We start from the raw sequence: 19,527 nt of genomic DNA, 5'->3' as shown, positions 1-19,527 counted from the left end.
GTATTTTTCTAACCAGTAGTACATATCGGTATTTTCACCCCCTAAATTCTACCGCCCCCTTGTGGCACATGGGCCTATATGCGTGCAGACACCAGCGCCTACCCACATCATCGAGTCAAGCCGCTAGAAGGTCAAATGTGATATTCTGTTAGACCAAAATGAAAATTTTTCTGTGTCGTGGTGTGGCCGTCTACACTAGGCACTTGAATATTACTTTTCCATTATCCTCAATTGTGTTAACCTACTTATGTATGCTTTAAAGTAGCGATAACGCACGGACAGCCAAAATCTGACGCGCTTGACAGCTGGCAGCAAAAGAACAGTTAAGCAACCCAAGCAGAGATTTCCAGCGTCCCGAGTCGCCTGTAGGTGGCGGCGATCTATCAGTTGTTCTTTCGGGGCGCATGAGTCCTGCTGCGGTCCCTGCTTTCATTTGCTCACTAAGCACAATGAGAAATCGCTTAGTAAGCGCCTCTAACGCCAGACCGGTTTGATCCCGGTCCAGAGCGGACTTCTGCACGTAAATTACGAGTCTTATGCTGATCGTCAGAGTTGTAAAAGTAACAGGTGAAGCAGCCTACACTTTTCCGGACTGTTGATTCAGGGTAGCAGCGAGGAATTCTTCGTCTTTTAGTTCGCGTCCCTTTAGCCGCCCTGCGCGGTTGGTCACCCCGGTCTCCTCATCACCCTCCACACTTCTGCCTCCCCGTCTCCTGTCATCTCGCTCCCTTGCGACTCGCCGTGAAAACACGAGGGACGCGCTCGCAAGGCGCGCGCTCACGAGTTATCACGGGTCAATGACGCACAGGCGCACAGCTGACCGGGGGGCGCCGGGAATACGGTGTAGCACCCCGCCACAGTCCGCAGCGGGACATGTGGCGGACGCGGAGACTTTCGCGGGGACGGAGTGGAACTGTGCTCTTCCTCAAGAAAGTCATGAGAAAACGGACGCAAAATTGGAAATCTTTTCCGTGTAGTGGCAAGACTGGATGGAGATAAAGGTAAACCTTTGGCTTTTTGCAGAATGAAGCTTTTTTAGAACTTGACGAGCAACCCATTTCCCTAGTGACATCCCCCCTCCGGTTATTTACGCAATTTTTATTATGATCTTATTTCGGAGCGATTCGGTTTCTGGGAGAAAAAAAAAGGTTTCAGTCAACTGTCTTTTCCCCTGCTGTTTCCCCCTTTTCATACTTTAAAGAACTTACCCATAGATCAATGCTGTGGAGTTGCAGAGAAGAAATTAAATTGTAGATAACCATTGAACAGCAGTACCCAGAGGACAGGTGAGGGCAGTGTTAAAATGCTCATGATGATCTGAAAAGCTTTTCTTGGACTCACTGTAACGGATCAATATCCATTAGTGGAATTAGTTGTACTGTTTTGATTTGGAGTGGAAGATCCATTTGCCCCACCAGCATTTTACTGTGCAATCAGACACAGAAGTGGTACAAGATCTGAAAAGATGATCCGATTAAGGGTTTTGACATTGAGCGTTTAAAAAGTTGACTATATTGTCATCGTTTGCAACTCCGTTCCTAAGGTGTCTTGTGTTACAGGTGATGGAACCAAAGCAGTGATTTTCAACCCCCCACCCCCAGGATTTTCCCGGAGAGTCCCTCTCTCCTTCTCCCTTTCCCAAACCCCTTTCCCCTCAAGCCCAGACACCCACCATGGTGTACGGGCAGGTCCTTCACCACAGTGGACCGGACGACAGCTTCCTCAACCTGAACGTGGGCGGCTACAAGCAGCGGGTGGCACGCACCATGCTCCAGAGCTTCCCGCACACTCGCCTGGGCCGGCTTGTGCTGTGTCACTCGGAGGCGGCCATCCTGGAGCTGTGCGACGACTACAGCGCCCGCGAGCGCGAGTACTACTTTGACCGCAACCCCCGCTTCTTCTGCTACGTCCTCAACTTCTACCACACAGGCCACATCCACCTGATGGAGGAGCTGTGCGTGTTCAGCTTCAGCCAGGAGTTGGAGTACTGGGGCATCAGCGAGCTGCACCTGGACTCCTGCTGCAGCAGCCGCTTCCACGAGCAGAAGGATGGCAGCGGGCATGACTGGCTGGAGGACGAGGTTCTGCGCCAGCAGCTCCGGGACAGCTCCGAGTCCTCTACGGAGGAGTCATCCTCCGACAGCGAAACGGAGAAATTTGAGGGCACCTGGTGCTCGGAGGGCCGCCGGGAGCTGTGGCTTCACCTGGAGAACCCCACGCACTCGCGCGCTGCCAAGGTGCTGGCCTTGGTGTCGCTGGCCATGGTACTGACCAGCATCATCGCCATGTGCGTGCACAGTATGCCCGAGTTCCACCGCCTAGACAACAAGGAGAAGCCCGTGGAGGACCCCGTGCTGGCCGCTTTCGAGACGGTCAGCGTGCTGTGGTTCACGGTGGAGTTCGTCGCCCGCCTGGCCACCACGCCGTGCTTCCGCAAGTTCGCCCGCAACACCCTGAACGTCATTGACCTGGTCTCCATCGTGCCGTTCTACGCCACACTGGTGCTGGAGGCAGCGCACGCCGAGGAGAGCCAGGAGCTGGAGAACGTGGGCAGGGTGGTGCAGGTCCTGCGGCTTATGCGCGTCTTCCGCGTGCTGAAGCTGGCACGCCACTCGGTGGGCCTGCGATCGCTGGGTGCCACGCTCCGCCACAGCTACCACGAGGTGAGCCTCCTGGTGCTCTTCCTCGCCGTGGGCATATCCATCTTCTCCGTGCTCATCTACTTCGTGGAGAAGGAGGAGGACGAGTCTGAGCTCCAGACCATCCCCGTGGGCTGGTGGTGGGCCACTATCAGCATGACGACGGTGGGCTACGGGGATACGTGCCCCATCACGCTGGCCGGCAAGCTCGTCGGCACCATCTGCATCATCTGTGGCCTGCTGGTGGTGGCCCTGCCTGTCAGCACCATCTTCAACAAGTTCTCCAAGTACTACGAGAGACAGAAGGCCCTCGTGCTGGCGGACCAGTTCGCCGCAAAGAACAAGGGCCCCGTACCTGGCCTGCTCTTCTTCGACGTGAAGGACCTCTACTCCCATGGCTCCCTCCTGGCCAGCAGGTCCTCCAGCAGCAGTGTGACGAGTGGTGGGGACACCACGGATGTTTCCAGCACCCAGGACATCGACGCTGTCCACCCGGCAGGCCTTTCTGCGACCTGCAAGGCGACGTGAACCCGCCCCTCCCGCCCCCTGTCCTCTGCACTGGTCCAATCGTAGACAAGCACCACCACGGAGAGCAAAGCTCATAACTCCTCAGGAGGACTGTAGAACACGCACCCGTAGCTTCCGTAGAGCGAGCGAAACTTCAGGTTTATTGCCAGGACCTGCTAGGCTAGGCAAACGCTCATCTGTGCGAAAGCCCTAAATGTGAACAAAGGACATTTATGCAGTGCTCAAACTAATTATAAGACGCGGGGAAAAAAAATTGATAGACACAATGGCACTTTTTTCGCTTTGGTTCTCAGGGTGAATGGCAACCGACCTATATCAGTCTTCCTGTCTGACTTCCTGTTGCGGTGCAGGACCGGCGAGGAAGACTCTCTTGAGAGAGTCTTGTTTTGATGCACTGCTCTGCACTCGGCATCAGACTGTCAAACACCTCCCACCTGTTGCTCTCTGAATGATGGCACATCTGCAGCCTAAACAGGCTAGCTGCTCCTCTAATTAAAGCCAGAGCGTCGTCTCCCTCTTGTGGGCTACGAATGACTCCTGAATATTTCATGGCTATCGACAGCCATGTTGCACTTGAAGATGGCTTGTTTGTGCACCCCTCTGCTCCCTTAATCTGTCCATCGAAAACCTGGAAGGAAAGAGTGTATGAATATTTCAGCGGCTCGGAGGCAGGGGGAGGAGGAGATACTGATGTAATAAAGTGTTGATGGAAGGTGGCTCTGGATGGCTGCTGGTCATTGTAATGTCTTTGCACTGGTCTGGAAAGAAGGGAGGTGTCTTGTGTCTTGCATTTTCTATGCAAAGCCACTTGCACGGTGACTATGCATGAGTATGTATTTAAAAAAAAAACCTAAATTAAAAAAAATCTGGAAAAATCGGCTGCAAAGGAGCTAATGTCTTTACACTAGTCCAAGAATAGTCCAGAAGCAAAGAAAAGTTTTTTTCGGAGAATGTTTGATCTGTGCGGTTCCATAAACAGAGAATCTATTGTCCTTCCTGTGTAATCAGATATGCTCTGAGCCTAACGATAATATCACTTTAAAGATCTTTAAAGGTGCAATTCATAATGATGGCAACAGCCTTCCACCCCATTCAGAGAGACAGACGACACCCGAGGGTGAAGATGAGATTTCACTCTCTGCGCAATGACCACGTAAGATCGCTCACTCACTGTGGCGGAGCAGTTTGGACACGTACGCTCTTAAATCTCGGGTCCGTATCCCTTCCACTCTTGGGTAATAATGTCTGATGCTGCTTAGTCTGTGAGCGAAACGTGTGTTTCAAAGGTCATGGTCGAAATGCCCATTCGGAAAGTGCACAAACATTGCCATTCTTTCCCATTGCTTTCTTTGTAGCATTAAAATCCATATAGATCTTTAATAACCCTCTCACTCTGAACCTTTGCATGTTGCTTCATGACTTGACCATTATATCATGATTAAGATATTTCACCCCCCGAGAAAGGTTGAACCGAGGCGACGGCAGCTCCAGATGAGGCTGTACCGTGATTACAGCTGCAGAAGCTACAGCGTAGGTCCGGTAGGAGTAAGGGGACTCTGTCAGTGCGATTTCGCTTCTCCCATTAGGCTAATGCACTCTGATTCGATTCCCGTCCCCTTTTATGGAGCGGGCACCGTTTCTCTCCCCGCCTGAGATGTGCTCGCTGGCTCGATTAGCGGAGGGAGAGGTGGCCAAGCGTCGCGAGCGGCTCGGGGCAGCGGCCCATTGGCAAGCGGGTCGCCTGCAGATGGATGTGTTGTAAGGTCGGGGCGGGGTGGGGTTAGTGGGGAAGGCTGGAGGCTCGTGGCCATCGATGAAACGCAGCTCGCTCTGTGTCCGCTTTGCTGTGAGGGTCGATGCTGGAACGCTTTCCGTGGCAAGCTGAGTTTGTTCTGTTGAACTTTGGCCAGGTAAGAAGCAAAATCTGAGCAAGGCCTTAGCTAAGCCTCATTCCTCCACTTCTCTCTCTCTTGCTCTCTCTCTCTCTCTCTCTCTCTCTCACACACACACACACTATCTTTACACATTTTTTTTTTCATTAGTTAATTTCAAAAGACATTGGAGGGTGAGCACAAGTGTGTAAGTGTGTGTGTGTATGTGTGTGTGTGTGTATGTGTGTGTGTGTGTGTGTGTGTGAGCAAACGGGTCCTCATAAGCATTCCTCCCATTCCCTTTCATTCTGCCCTCTCATCTTTTCCACAGTGCAACTGATTACATGTGGTGTGCTGACTTCTCCGACTGCTGGGGCAGCAGAGTTGATACAGCTCTTCCACCTCCTGTCTGGCAAACCCAAACAGATAAGGAGGCATACAAGTTGGAATCAGAGAGCCAAACTAGGACACACGCGATACCGTCATTCCCTGGAGGGGCGCACAGGAACTGAAATTTCCACAAATCCTTTCATTCTGTCTGCTTGGTTTGCTGTGGTAAAACTGCACCGAAGGGCAGAGACTCTATAGAGTCTCCCCAGAGGCACATTTAATTTTTCTGTTTTGTCTTTCTTCAATTCAGGCACAAATGTGCCTCATAACAAAATAATACATTCACAAGTTACTGGGAAGAACCTTGTGGTTCCACCAGATGAAATTTGAATGTTGAACCCCTCTTGCTACTTTAGAACCCTACGATACACTCATGCCGTCTGCATTTGAGTCGAAGGGCCAACAGTGTCCACCTGGCGAGGCCACTGGTGTGGAAGACGAGCAGAATGACAGCAATGCCTCCTGTTCGTGTATGCTCAACCAACCTCCTCTTGAACTCACTGGCCATCAGTATGAAATGTCTGTATGGTTCTAACTGCTTATATGGTTTTACATTGTCCTCTTTGGTTAAAGATTAGAGTTTTTCAGCTGCAGAGGCAGAAACATTTGGATACGTCAGCACTTAACACTGGTAGATGTGGAAGAGCCGATGCCGGGAGAAAAGAGAAAAAACAAACAAACAATGGGGATGTGTAATTTCCTGAAGAGCGGATGCTCCAGTTTCTAACACCTGTTTCTCACCTGTTTTGAACAGTTAGTCCTTATTTCTATCTCTCTTTCACACACACACACACACACACACACAGAGAGACAATCACTTTTAGAGTGGCCAACACGTCACACACTGAAAATTGGGTAGCTTCACTTGCCACTAGCCGCGAATGCAGTTTAGATGGGGCATGAGTGACAATATGAGGAGAGAAAGAGAAGTTTGTAACTGAGAGGTGACTTTCCCAGTTTTTTTTTTTCCCTCGGCTTTTCTAACCAAACATAGAAAACTGAGCTTTAATGCAAACTGAAGCGCAAGGTGTTAGCCCTCAAGCTGACATGCTAATGGAATAATAGCATATTTACAACACAAACACGGTCAGGTTACACTAGGAAGCTCGATACTCTTTTCCAACTGAATTCCCCTCGCTTTACCGAAATAAACAATTTTGAAGAAATGTACAACCCCCCAACTTTATTGAAATAAAGAGTTTTATTTCAATAATATGTCGATTCTTTCAAAACACACCATTCTCTGCTCCATTCCATACAGTCCGTATATAGAATCTAAGCTGCAAAATCAAGCTATTTTGAAATCACAGGTTCTCTGCCGTGAGCGCAAACTCACTTATATATCTCCACCTATTCAGCCCTTAGCGCTATAGCCCTGCCCACTTACATGGCTCCCAGCCATATTTCCATTCCGAGTGCCTTTAGAAGAGGCACGATGCAGGGTAGCCAATCAGAATAAGGCTAATTTATCTTCTCTCTGTCTTAAAGGCGCAGTAACAGAAACACCCTATAGGTTAAAGAAAGATGGTTGTGTAAAAATGAATTATGACTGCTTTGGAACATAAAGCCACACAAATGTAAGTGGACATCAAGGAACACTATAAAAGAAAAGGATACGGGTCCTTTAGAACCCAGGCAAATGGCGGGTCCGGTGTGTGGATGGACGGCTGCTGTCAAGTCCAGTCACCTGGTGCTCCGGAATGGAATTTCATGGGAAGTCACATGCTTGGTCATCCCTCCATTTTCCCTCGCTGGCCTTTCGCCGACCACTTCCAGAAAGTTCCCATCAGACAAAGGTCACTGCTGTGCTAAGCAGCTGTCCATGGGGGAATATTGATTCATATAGCCTTAAACTTGTCATTGATATCTCCCAGTCTGAAACATAGTACCCAAAAGAATATTTCAATGCATTTACTGGAAGATACATTTTCTAAAAATAAATGCTTAGCTTCAGTTTGGCATTTTCAAGCTTTTTTAAAATTTATATTGGGGTGGTTTCCTGGACTCCAATTTAGTGCACTCCAAACTAGACTGCGAGCATGGTGTGATAATTATGATTGGGACAAGGATTCATTCATATTCATGTTGATGAATATGAAATGAAAAGGCTTCCATCAAAGTTTGTTTTCAGACTTGTAATAACCACATTAACCAGTTAAATTCCTCTTTAATGGAGGATTTGCTTTGTGAGCTGATCCTGTTTTGCTGAGCAGGTTGTTTATGAAAAGCCTTTATTAATCCCCACCAATTGAATAAGCCAGATAGAATAAGCACCTTAGCCAAGGGGTTCAGCAGCAATATCACGCAACCTCTGGCAAAAGCCTGGGATGTAACTGGTGTCAAAATACCTCCAGAATGCACCCCAAAGGTGAAATGTTTAACATTTACCCTGACCCGCAAGGCGTGGAACAGCAGACACTTGCCAGGTACACAGGAAGCTACTGCTGGAGTGTCTCCTTCGGCTTGCACCAAAATAGAGATCATTAACTGGCCTCTGTCCCTCATCTCATCCTTCTTCTGTCCATCTTCTGTCCTTCATCCCATCCTTCTTCTGTCCATCTTCTCTCCCTCATCCCATCCTTCTTCTGTCCATCTTCTGTCCCTCATCCCATCCTTCTTCTGTCCCTTATCTTGTCTATCTCATCCCTCTCCCTCCTTATGTCACTGTGGATTTTAACAACAACCACTTTGTTTTTTGTTTGTAAACCAATTCACTGCTACTTTCTGATAAAATGCTGAAACCTCAGATGAAGCAGATTTGTATTAATACAAACTACAATAAACTCTTTCACTGCTAATAGCAGTTTCTCCTAAAAGACTGAGACCATGTTATTTTATTAATGCAGCTAGGGTCTTGGTTATATAATTTGTAATATTGTAACGGTGAGCAGTAAGGAGGCGGATGCATGTGCAGAGAAGAGCGAGATTTATTAGGGGCAAATCCAGAGTTGTCATCAGAGTAGTCCAGGGTGATAGAGCCAACATGGAGAGTGTGAGCATACATGATCTCAAATAAACAAAAGCACACAAACGTAAACAGGGGAAGCAGGCTATAACAGACGCTAAGACAAACTTGGAGGCTAAGAAAGAGGAAGGATAGGAATTACATAAATAGACTTGGATAAACAAAACAACAGTTCCACTTGCATACACAAACTACACTTCCAGTGTACAGGTAAGGGCTTTCATAAACATGCACTACATTGAACAGCCAAGACACAGGGAACAAGACAGGGTTTAAATACACCAACTTAACAAGGCTAGAAATGAGGAACAGGTGAAAGTAATAACAGGTGTGGAAAACCAAATGAGGGGTGGAGAAAACGAAACTAAGGAATGGAACCAAAACAATACACAAGATAGGGAAACCATGGAACATGGACAATAGGAGGGACCAACTGTGACAAATATGTTCAGTATTTACATACACAGTTGAATCATACAACTTAAGATGGCGCTGTATAGTAAAGGGCCCCAACTTGTTTGGCCGGAAAGTGCTAGTGTCAGGGACTAGTGCCAGGGTTTCATGCTGGGGATCAGTGCTGGGGTTTAGTGTTGGGGATCATTGCTGGGGATCAATGCTGGGGATCAGAGTTGGAGTTTAGTGTTGGGGATCAGTGCTTGGATTTATTGCTTGGGATCAGGGCTGGGGTAAGTTTTTAATCACATCAGGAGGTGGGTGACTTCATGGACGTGTTTGTTTCAGGTCATATTGGTACTGACTGAAAACTCAAGGTGACATCACCATGAGACAAGGTGAGGTTTACAGTATCAGCAAATGTTTGATGTTGTAGTGATATACTCTAGGCTGCTTTTTGATTTAGGTTGATTTCAAGGGCCCTGGGCAGATGGGGCGCAGAATGTTTGTGTCATTTAGTTTAGTTGATGGGAAAGTATAAAATACACATACCTAAAACACACATACCTAATTAAGGAATAAATTAAAAACTAGTTTGACATGTCCCCCCTCCATGTAAATGTTCAGTGGTTTAGCCCATTTACTGTCTTTTAAAAGATTGTGGTCTATGAAAATTGGATTAATAACTAATGGGGGTCTGGAGGAGTATGTAGGAGATGTAAGATGTAAGATGGAAGCGTGTAAGGGTGTGCGTGAGAGGGGTATCTGTGTGTAACAGTGGGTGTGAGACGGGTGTGTATGTGATGGGAGTGTGTGAGACGGGTGTGTATGTGAGTGGGAAGTGTGTGAGAGGGTTCTGTATGAGGGATCATGTAAGACAGATGAAGGGTATGTGTGTGTGAGAAGTGTGAGGGGGGGATTATTTCTGCAGATATGGGGGTATTCCCCCACCTTTCATTCTGTTCTGGGGTGGGGTAATGGGGTGTGAAATTAATATGTGGTGGGCATTTCTCTTGTATGTCTGTATGAACTTTCAGTGAACATAAGGTGTGTGTGTGTGTGTGTGTGTGAGTGAGAGAGAGAGAGAGATAACTCTTTAAGGCGTATGACCTGCAAGGTTAGTGGTTCACACACACACACACACGCACAATTACATTACTCTTGTGTGAAACAAATGCCATGGGGTTGATATAATTGTATTGTGTATGTATGTGTGTGTGTGCACGTGCATGTGTGCGTGTGTGTGCATTATATCTGTATCAAATGGTGTTGGATGAAAAGGTCATTGATTTCAGTGTATTGTTGTAGACTTAAATCATACACCAGACCCTTTAGGAGAAAAGCTTATATTGGCACCTCTCTCTCTCTCTCTGTCTCTCTCTCTCTCTCTCTCTCTCTCTCTCTCTCTCTCGCTCACTTTCACACACCCGCACATACTCCGGAAATCAGATCATTTAATTACATGCTGAAAGCCGTTAGCTGCTTGAACATTTGCTGATCACTAACTCTTCTCTTCCTGGGCAGTCGTGTTTATGGCCCATTCTGCTGACCAGTGGTGCTGTGGAGTGCTACAAGAGACAACACAAGCCTGAGCCCCCATTAACTGATTACACTTCACACTAAAGCTCTCGAAATCCACTTCTGAAGGAAATGAATGTACTTCAGCATGGATTATTATTGAGGAAGAAATTGTCCTTTTCTCAGTCATGCCTATGGACTTATATATGAATTTCATTCATTCATATACTTTACTATAGTCTTATATGTACGTAGTGTGGAGGCTATAATGTAAACTATAATAACTCTATCTCACTAGAGTATCATTACATTAATGATTATACTGTCTGACTCAAGGTTTGTTACATGAATGTATACTGTGTGACTTAAATATTACATTAATGATTATAAAAACCTAATAGAGAACTATTACATTCATGATTATAGTGTCTGACTCAAGTATTTAGATTTGTGATCAATAGACCAGTGAGAACTTGCACTATGTGTTGGCTGTAGCTGGTGATACCGAGGTGTGCATTCTCTGGCAGACAGTAGAGAATGGAGGGTGCTCATTATAGATATTGATTTTCTTGTGGAACTGTCATAACACTGCTTTTAGAAGAGCCATGTTTTCTGAAAAACTGCAACAAAGTATCCATGAGTCTGCTGTTCTCACTCTTTGTTCACACACACACACACACACACACACACACACACACACACACACACACACACACACACACACACACACGTTGTTCCATTTTTTATTTGAAATCTAACAGAGTAAAAGAAATGCATCAAAAGTTACCAGCTTCAGATACAATCTTATATGCTAATCATACTGGGAGGGATAAATCCAAAACATGGACTGGATTATGCCTTCTGTAAACTGGATTATTACAGCCGCACAAACACACACACACACAGAGTAAGAGGTAGAGAGAGAGAGAGAGAAAGAGAGGTTTGAACTGTCCAACACTAAGTGAAGTTCTCTAAACGAAGTCAGAGTCATGTGGCGGTGATTCTGAACGTGGGATTGGGTTTATATGTGGGTGTTCACATGTATAGTAAGATTCCTAATAAACAACATTTGAGAGATGACATCAGGGCTCTAATCAGGGCCCAGTGTCTATCAGGATTTACCAAAACATTCTCTTAATGCCCTATGTTATCGCTCTCAACGCGGTTTGTGACGATAAGCCCTGCCTGGCAGGTGATTAATGCACCTCCAGTCTCATCATGCAGGCACAGACGAACTCCAGACCCCAATCCCGCCGGGACAGTCCTCTGTCAAAACAGTGTCCCAGGATGCATGTCTGGATTATCTGTGTCCATGCGAAGCCCCAGGAGTCATTTCCGGAGCCTTCGCACTCCACTGCTTCGCTGCCAGACTGCATCGTCATGACGATCACGCCTGACAGGCATGCTGAAGCATGTGATTGGGAACACGAGTGGACTTCAAGACTTTGGATTACTGGTGGTTTTCTGAGTGAACAGACGAGGAGAGGGAAAGATGGGAAACGCACCCTTGAGTGAGGAGCTGCTTCTGAACGAGCTGCTTCTGAACGAGCTGCTTCTGAATGAGCTGCTTCTGAACGAGTGCTTCTGAACGAGCTGCTTCTGAACGAGTGCTTCTGAACGAGCTGCTTCTGAACGAGCTGCTTCTGAACGAGTGCTTCTGAACGAGCTGCTTCTGAACGAGCTGCTTCTGAACGAGTGCTTCTGAACGAGCTGCTTCTGAACGAGCTGCTTCTGAACGAGTGCTTCTGAACGAGCTGCTTCTGAACGAGTGCTTCTGAACGAGCTGCTTCTGAACGAGCTGCTTCTGAACGAGTGCTTCTGAACGAGCTGCTTCTGAACGAGCTGCTTCTGAACGAGTGCTTCTGAACGAGCTGCTTCTGAACGAGCTGCTTCTGAACGAGTGCTTCTGAACGAGCTGCTTCTGAACGAGTGCTTCTGAACGAGCTGCTTCTGAACGAGTGCTTCTGAACGAGCTGCTTCTGAACGAGCTGCTTCTGAACGAGTGCTTCTGAACGAGCTGCTTCTGAACGAGCTGCATCTGAACGAGCTGCTTCTGAACGAGCTGCTTCTGAACGAGTGCTTCTGAACGAGCTGCTTCTGAACGAGCTGCTTCTGAACGAGTGCTTCTGAACGAGCTGCTTCTGAACGAGCTGCTTCTGAACAAGTGCTTCTGAACGAGCTGCTTCTGAACGAGCTGCTTCTGAACGAGTGCTTCTGAACGAGCTGCTTCTGAACGAGTGCTTCTGAACGAGCTGCTTCTGAACGAGCGCTTCTGAACGAGCTGCTTCTGAACGAGCTGCTTCTGAACGAGTGCTTCTGAACGAGCTGCTTCTGAACGAGCTGCTTCTGAACGAGCTTCTTCTGAACGAGCTGCTTCTGAACGAGTGCTTCTGAACGAGCTGCTTCTGAACGAGTGCTTCTGAACGAGCTGCTTCTGAACGAGTGCTTCTGAACGAGCTGCTTCTGAACGAGTGCTTCTGAACGAGCTGCTTCTGAACGAGCTGCTTCTGAACTGCCCTTTGATAGCAACTGTAATGAACTATGAAACAATTAAATAATAAAAGAAAATGGCGTAGGAATCTGCTGAAGTGAAGATTTCATGCAAGGACAAGCTTGATTGGGTCAATCAGCTGTGTGTTTATGAGGGCATATGTGTGTGTCTGTGTGTGTGAATGTTTGTGTGTCTGTGTGTGTGTGAGAGACAGAGACATAGAGAGAGATTGTGTGTGAGTGTGTGTGTATATTTATGTGTGGGAAAGTGAGTTTTTGTATATCCATCAGAGTCTGGACTGTGTATGTGTGTGTTTGTGTGTGTATGAGCGTGTGTGTGTGTGTGGTAGGTCATGACGGCTGTTGATTGAAAATATATATTTATGACTATGACACTATACGTGTTTGGAGAACTCTATGTAAATGGAGTGAAACTGAGGTAGACAACCTAATAACTGTCAGCAGGATAAAATAACATAATAAAATATGTCAAAAATGTGCTGAAGTCAGTCCAGAATAATCAATTAGCACTGGCAGAATGAAGGTCCTGGTAGACATTACTAATCCACACATCTTCTGTCTGTCACACAGCGATTCTGCCATGTGAAAAACAGTCCTGCTGATCACAATTAGTCCAAGAGGTGAAGTGAGCGTAATCTTCTCTTTACTACATGTTGTAGTAAAGAGGCATAACAGTGCCAGGAAAGAGCTGATTAGCAATGTGGTTACTGTGCTTGGCTGATGATTATTAATGGATTTCTAAGTGTTGGTTTCAGAGACAATACAGAATGCCTTTTGAGGAGGTCTATCCTATAGATTGGTGAGTGAATGACTAACACACACACACACACACACACACACATACTCACAGCCTGCTGATTGCTGACTTTACTAAGCTTCACATTGTCATTCTCACTGATGCATTAATGTAATGTGTGTGTGTGTGTGTGCGTGTGTGAGTGAATGTGTGTGTTCACTTAAATTAGTCATTATCAACATTTCTTATTATGAAACATTTTATCCATTAGTGTTCAGGATTCTTGACCCTCCTGTCTGTATTAGTGACCGGATTAAATTGACAGATAATCGAAACTTTACTAAATGTTACATAAGAATTACACTGCAAAGGGTCTGACAAAAATCTGCTTAATTTTCCTTGTTAATCATACCAGTCCCGCTTATAATTTTAGTTATAACTTGTAGAAATGCACATTAAATATGGTCGCTACCCAAAAAGTGCATTAATATCTTTCTTTTGAAAGGTTATGTTGACGATCACGTTGGATCGTATTGAGAATCACCTGTTCCAGTCTCTTCTTAATCACACATCATCATTAGCATGGACTAAATTCATGTAACGTGTTAGCATCCCGCTGAGTTGCTTTAGAGCATGTCTCTGTCTGGGTGTTCTGCACAGAGACAGTGGGCTGAATGATTAGCATTAGGTAATGGATTTGAATGGACACAGCATTTCAACTCTGACGAACGGCTCTGGGCTTCCCTTAGTCTGGCAAAGCACCGGAGCAAAAAGTGATCGGTCAAGCTGTAGTCAGAGAGTCCTGCAGTGCAGCAGGAGTAACACGTGCGAACAAACGTGCGTGCATACACACACACACACACACACACACACACACACACACACACGCACACGTGCATGCATACATCTATCCCATCAGCCACCTCTAAGTAGGTGCATTTTTGTCTCATAAATTAACTGGTAGTAACGAAGGGTGTGACATCACAGTCGCCCAGCCGTACTTCAGTGCAGAACAGCTGGAAGTTAGTAAGATACTGTGCATTGGCAGCTGTCATCTCCTGCAAATGGAACAACCATTTAAAGAGCCGTTTCCCTGAGCAAGCTTGGCCATAACCTAACAATGAATTTTACAAGACTTCTGGGGATGGTGGGGGAATGAGGCTTTTATAGGGAGATGTTGGAGGATGGGTACAGCTGGCCGCTATCTGCAGTGCAGTGTGTACGTGGACGACAACACAAGACACTTTTGACTCTGTGTAGAATGCCAACTTTATTTCAAGTGCATTTACCACATAGGGACCAAAGCATAATCTGAAATACAAAGATCATGTGTTAACTTTTTGTAAAAAAAAAAGACCATACATATTACTACATGGCAAACTGTAGCAGCTGCTCTCAGTATTTTGTCTTAATTCAGGCACTATTCTGGTTATACCAAGCCTTTTTTACATTATGCCATACGTAACAATTGTCTTTTGCCTCCAAGATAAACTAGATCTGGCTATTGTACAATGGCACAGAAACAGACTAAGAAGTTTATTGACTTTTATATTGGTGAAACATTTCCTGCCTTTACTACCCTCAAATGTGAAATACCAAGTTTCAGCCTATTTACATATTTCAAGGTTCGTCATTTTATTCAAACTTGCATAAAAATGAACTTGTTGGATAGACATTAAAGACTACAGAATAACTTCCTCTGTCTGCTTTAGTCTAATACAGATAATAATTCTCCACTGACTTCAGCATAACAAGGCCAGGCTGACTAAAATGTATACACTCTGTAAGTTGTTGTGAAGAGGCAAATTCAGCCTACATGCATGACTTAGACTAGGAGGTTTTTGGCCCACTCCAAAATGTAAACAAAGCCTTGTTTCTAGAAACAGCCATGTTTGGTGAAGGGTTGGGATTTATCTGATACTTGAGATTTCATTCTGATAGTTGAGACCTTTGGCCTTGTGCTATCTCTGTCACCTAAAGGGGGATAATGTTGGAATGCAATTCAATCAGGCTTCCTTCAGTTTCACTTTGGCTTAGCAATTTGGTCTCATTTCTAAAATTAGAAGAAAAAAAAACCCTCTTGGGAACAAATTTCATGCAGTTTGGAAGGCTTTGACTATATATTCAAAAAGGTATGACTTTGACTAAATATTCGACTCAGTTTCTAAAAGTGACTGTACAAAATTAATTACTTGCTATCGACTGACTGCATAATTAAATACTTCTTCATGCTGTTTTTTGTGTTCTGTTTTGTTTGTATCCTACACGGATAATAATATGGACAAAACATTAGGATTAAAATCACAAATTTTCACTTTAAATTCATGATTGTTTAGTTTTTAATCCAGTGTGACGGAGTATGTGGCCAAAAGAACCAAACTACAGATTGCACTATAAAAATTTGATTTTAATTGGACTTCCTGGTGATATCTTAAAGCTATATTAAACATCTTTTAATGGAGATCTTTTATTAATTTATGAACATTTTAAGCAGTTTACTGTGCTAATATACACTGCCTGCCAAAAAAGGTCACACACACTAATATTTCGTTGGACTGCATTTAGCTTTGATTATGGCATGCATTCGCTGTGGCATCATTTCAACAATTTCTACAATGTCACAATATTTATTTCTGTCCAGAGTTGCATTCATTTTTCCCCAAGATCTTGCATTGATGATGGAAGATTTGGACCACTGTGCAAAGTCTTCTCCAGCACATCCCAAATATTCTCAATGGGGTTCAGATCTGGTCTCTGTGGTAGCCACTCCATGTGTGAAAATGATGTCTCATGCTCCCTGAACCACTCTTTCACAATTTGAGCCCGATGAATCCTGGCATTGTCATCTTGGAATATGCCCGTGCCATCAGGGAAAAAAAATCCATTGATGGAATAACCTGGTTGTTCAGTATATTCAGGTAGTCAGCTGACCTCATTCTTTGGACACATAACGTTGCTGAACCTAAACCTGACCAACTGCAGCAACCCCAGATCATAGCACTGCCCCCACAGGCTTGTACGGTAGGCATTAGGCATGATGGGTGCATCACTTCAGCCGCCTCTCTTCTTACCCTGATGTGCCCATCACTCTGGAACAGGGTAAATCTGGACTCATCAGACCACATGACCTTCTTCCATTGCTCCAGAGTCCAATCTTTATGCTCCTTAGCAAATTGAAGCCGTTTTTGCCGGTTAGCCTCACTGACAAGTGGTTTTCTTAAGGCTACACAGCTGTTTAGTTCCCTTGAGTTCCCTTCTCACTGTGCATGTTGAAATGCTCTTACTTTCACTAGTAAACATATCCCTGAGTTCTACTGTTGTTTTTCTACGATTTGATTTCACCACACGTTTGTGATCGCTGATCACGATCATTCAAGACCGACCACATTCCTTCCTCGAAGATGATGTTTCCCCACTGTCCTTCCGCTTTTTAATAATGCGTTGGATGGTTCTTAAACCAATTTTAGTAGTTTCAGCAATCTCCTTAGATGTTTTCTCTGCTTGATGAATGCCAATAATTTGACCCTTCTGAAACAGGTTAACATCTTTTCCATGACCACAGGATGTGTCTTTCGACATGGTTGTTTAACAAATGAGAAGCTACTCACTGCATCAGTTAGGGTTAAATAACTTGTTGCCAGCTGAAACATAATCACCCATGCAGTAATTATCCAATGGGAGGCGCTTACCTATTTGCTTAGTTAAATCCAGGTGGTGACCCTTTTTTTTTGGCCAGGCAATGTATGACTTTTATTTCCTTGAATACTTAAAACGCAGCCACATGACTAACTGATTTTAAAAAAAAAATTCCACACAGGCATATATTCTCAATTAAATGGACCAGCCCATAACAGAATCAGACTGACCTTTAGGTACGCAAATTGCTAATGAGAATGATGCCTGTGCTCTTTACTGAAGTTCCATGTTCACTTGTAGAATGACTTCACATTATTAAGAACACAGGTTCCATCACACAGTTTGAATGGGCTCTTACTGTTCAAAAAGGTCACAGAAAGGAGAAAGTTTTTAAAATGACTGATGAGATGCTCTCACGTTGGTGAGGCGTCATTTCCGTAACGCTTCCGAAAGGCATTCCTGCCGATGAAAGACTCACCCCCTGGCATAAATACGGAGAGGCAGATGCATGCTTCTCCTTTGACTGATTTGTGAGCTCTTTTGGGGAAGTGGGTTTGAGAGATGTGCATGAGGATGGAGACCCAGAGACCTGGTTTTGCACGGTAACGGTACTCTCTCTCTAATCACACACTCAGAGAAGACCAGGTCTTCTTCTTATGAAAAGGAAACAAAAACAGGTTTTAATAAACATCTGAAAATACATACACAACTGACTCTTTGATTTGGGGGAATGCAAATGCAAGCGCTGTTCCCTCTCCCTATCTGGAGAACTCACGAGGGGGACATCACCCAGGGCTTGAGCCATGCATTTTTATTGCCTATCAGCAGACAAAGCCACTGGAGGGTGAAGGAGTTCTTGGACTGAACACTCCGTCGCCCCGCTCAACGTGTGAGCTCACCTCTATTACACCTCTGCCCTGTAGGTCTAGCTGATCCAGTCTGCCCTTAGCAGCCATCTTTTCACAAATAAGTGATGGTGCAACCAATACGTTACCTGATCCGGGATCAGGTTGTGTTTTCATGCTTATAAGTTGATCATGACTGAAGCATGTCAGTGCCAGGAGATAACTGCATTTACATAATTCTGTCCAAACGGTAACACCCTTCGACACTCAAATGTATTGACTCTGGGAGCAGTATTGAGAGGAGACTACAGCCAGACAAGGTAAGAGAGCTTTTCTCTGACCGTGGTCTCCAAGTTATCGTTGATGTGTATTATTCATGCAGTCCTTTCTGATGACACAGCATTTTCCGTGTTATCGTTTAGATGGCATGTATGGGCCAGTGGCAGTGAGTGGTTATGGATCTGGAATAGTGTGAGATCAAGACACACAGAGGCTGACAGCTAGTAGGCTGGTGGCCACTGTGTGTTTGTCTGATGCTTTAAACTGACAGAATAAATAACCCAGCTTGGTCTTAGTTAACATATCTAATCATATTTCACTTCCATTATCCGTTTTCATAATATTTTGTCATTACCTGTCATATCATGTGGACTGTAGAAATTTGAGTTTTAGGCTTTGACTAGAACAATCAGAAAATTAATTCCCTTCCCAGTGGGAAAGTGGCTTGACTAGTCAAGACTTCAGATGACCTTTGCAGGCAATGTCTAGCACAGCTGCAGCAGTCTTCCTGTAAATACAATGCTTTTATCAAAGCCAGGAAGAGAGGAGGAGGACAGAGAGAAGTAGAGAGAACGAATGGGAAGGAAATGCACGTTACAGCGCTGTTTCGGTTTCCTGCAAATTGGAGTGCGCACTGCGTGCATCTGGTTTCTGCCGTTTCATTACAGATCCATACAAAATCCTCATTTAACCATGGACAGAAATGTAGCGTCATTTAGAATCGCGCTCACATCCAGTCTCAGCCTGCCTCAGTTATTTCTCCCTGTTTCTCATTTTATATTTAGATTATATTAATAGTTATATTATATTTATATTATATATCATTTCATTTACATTACATTTATATAGATTTATATTAAAGGAGGCTCCGGTACATTTTGGCTAAATACAAATGTTCTGAAATAGTTGCTTAAATAGTAATAGAAGTATGAACACTGATGCAGCTTGGCTTTCCAAGTAAGTGATCATTCGTATAACATTTTAATCTCGCAGATAATCTGCAGGAAACCAAGCGTTTTTTCAGGTTGGAGGCTAGTTTCAGTGCAACTGTAGAGATTACACATTGTGTTTACACACCAGTAAAACTGAAGTGGTTGACACTACGGATTACAGACAGGCCTGCCATTCAGGGAAAAAAAGGTTCCTTTGACAACAGCAGTTTTCATTGGGCAGTAAAAGTGATAGAAAAAAAACACCACATGGCCTGTTCCTGGTG

General features: G+C 45.0%; 1 protein-coding gene and 1 long non-coding RNA gene across 2 annotated transcripts; both read left to right on the top strand.

The window, feature by feature from the left end:
• The first annotated feature begins 88 nt into the window (after positions 1 to 88).
• Positions 89 to 3,883, top strand: kcns3a (potassium voltage-gated channel, delayed-rectifier, subfamily S, member 3a). The gene is made up of 2 exons (XM_027008211.3): positions 89 to 1,001; positions 1,560 to 3,883. Exon 2 carries the CDS (start codon positions 1,674 to 1,676, stop codon positions 3,165 to 3,167), a length of 1,494 nt encoding a protein of 497 aa, XP_026864012.2. The 5' UTR covers positions 89 to 1,001; positions 1,560 to 1,673; the 3' UTR covers positions 3,168 to 3,883.
• Positions 3,884 to 8,554: 4,671 nt separating this feature from the next.
• On the top strand, positions 8,555 to 10,373 carry LOC118242196 (uncharacterized). Its single transcript, XR_004776637.1, has 3 exons — positions 8,555 to 8,603; positions 9,135 to 9,184; positions 10,311 to 10,373. It is a non-coding gene; the product is annotated as an uncharacterized LOC118242196 (long non-coding RNA).
• Positions 10,374 to 19,527: the final 9,154 nt, after the last annotated feature.

The sequence above is a fragment of the Electrophorus electricus genome, chromosome 12, assembly GCF_041902795.1.
Source record: "Electrophorus electricus isolate QZ-2024a chromosome 12, ASM4190279v1, whole genome shotgun sequence".
Lineage (NCBI taxonomy): Eukaryota > Metazoa > Chordata > Actinopteri > Gymnotiformes > Gymnotidae > Electrophorus > Electrophorus electricus.
The sequence above is the reverse complement of the archived record's forward strand: the minus strand, read 5'-3'. Positions and strand labels throughout refer to the sequence as shown.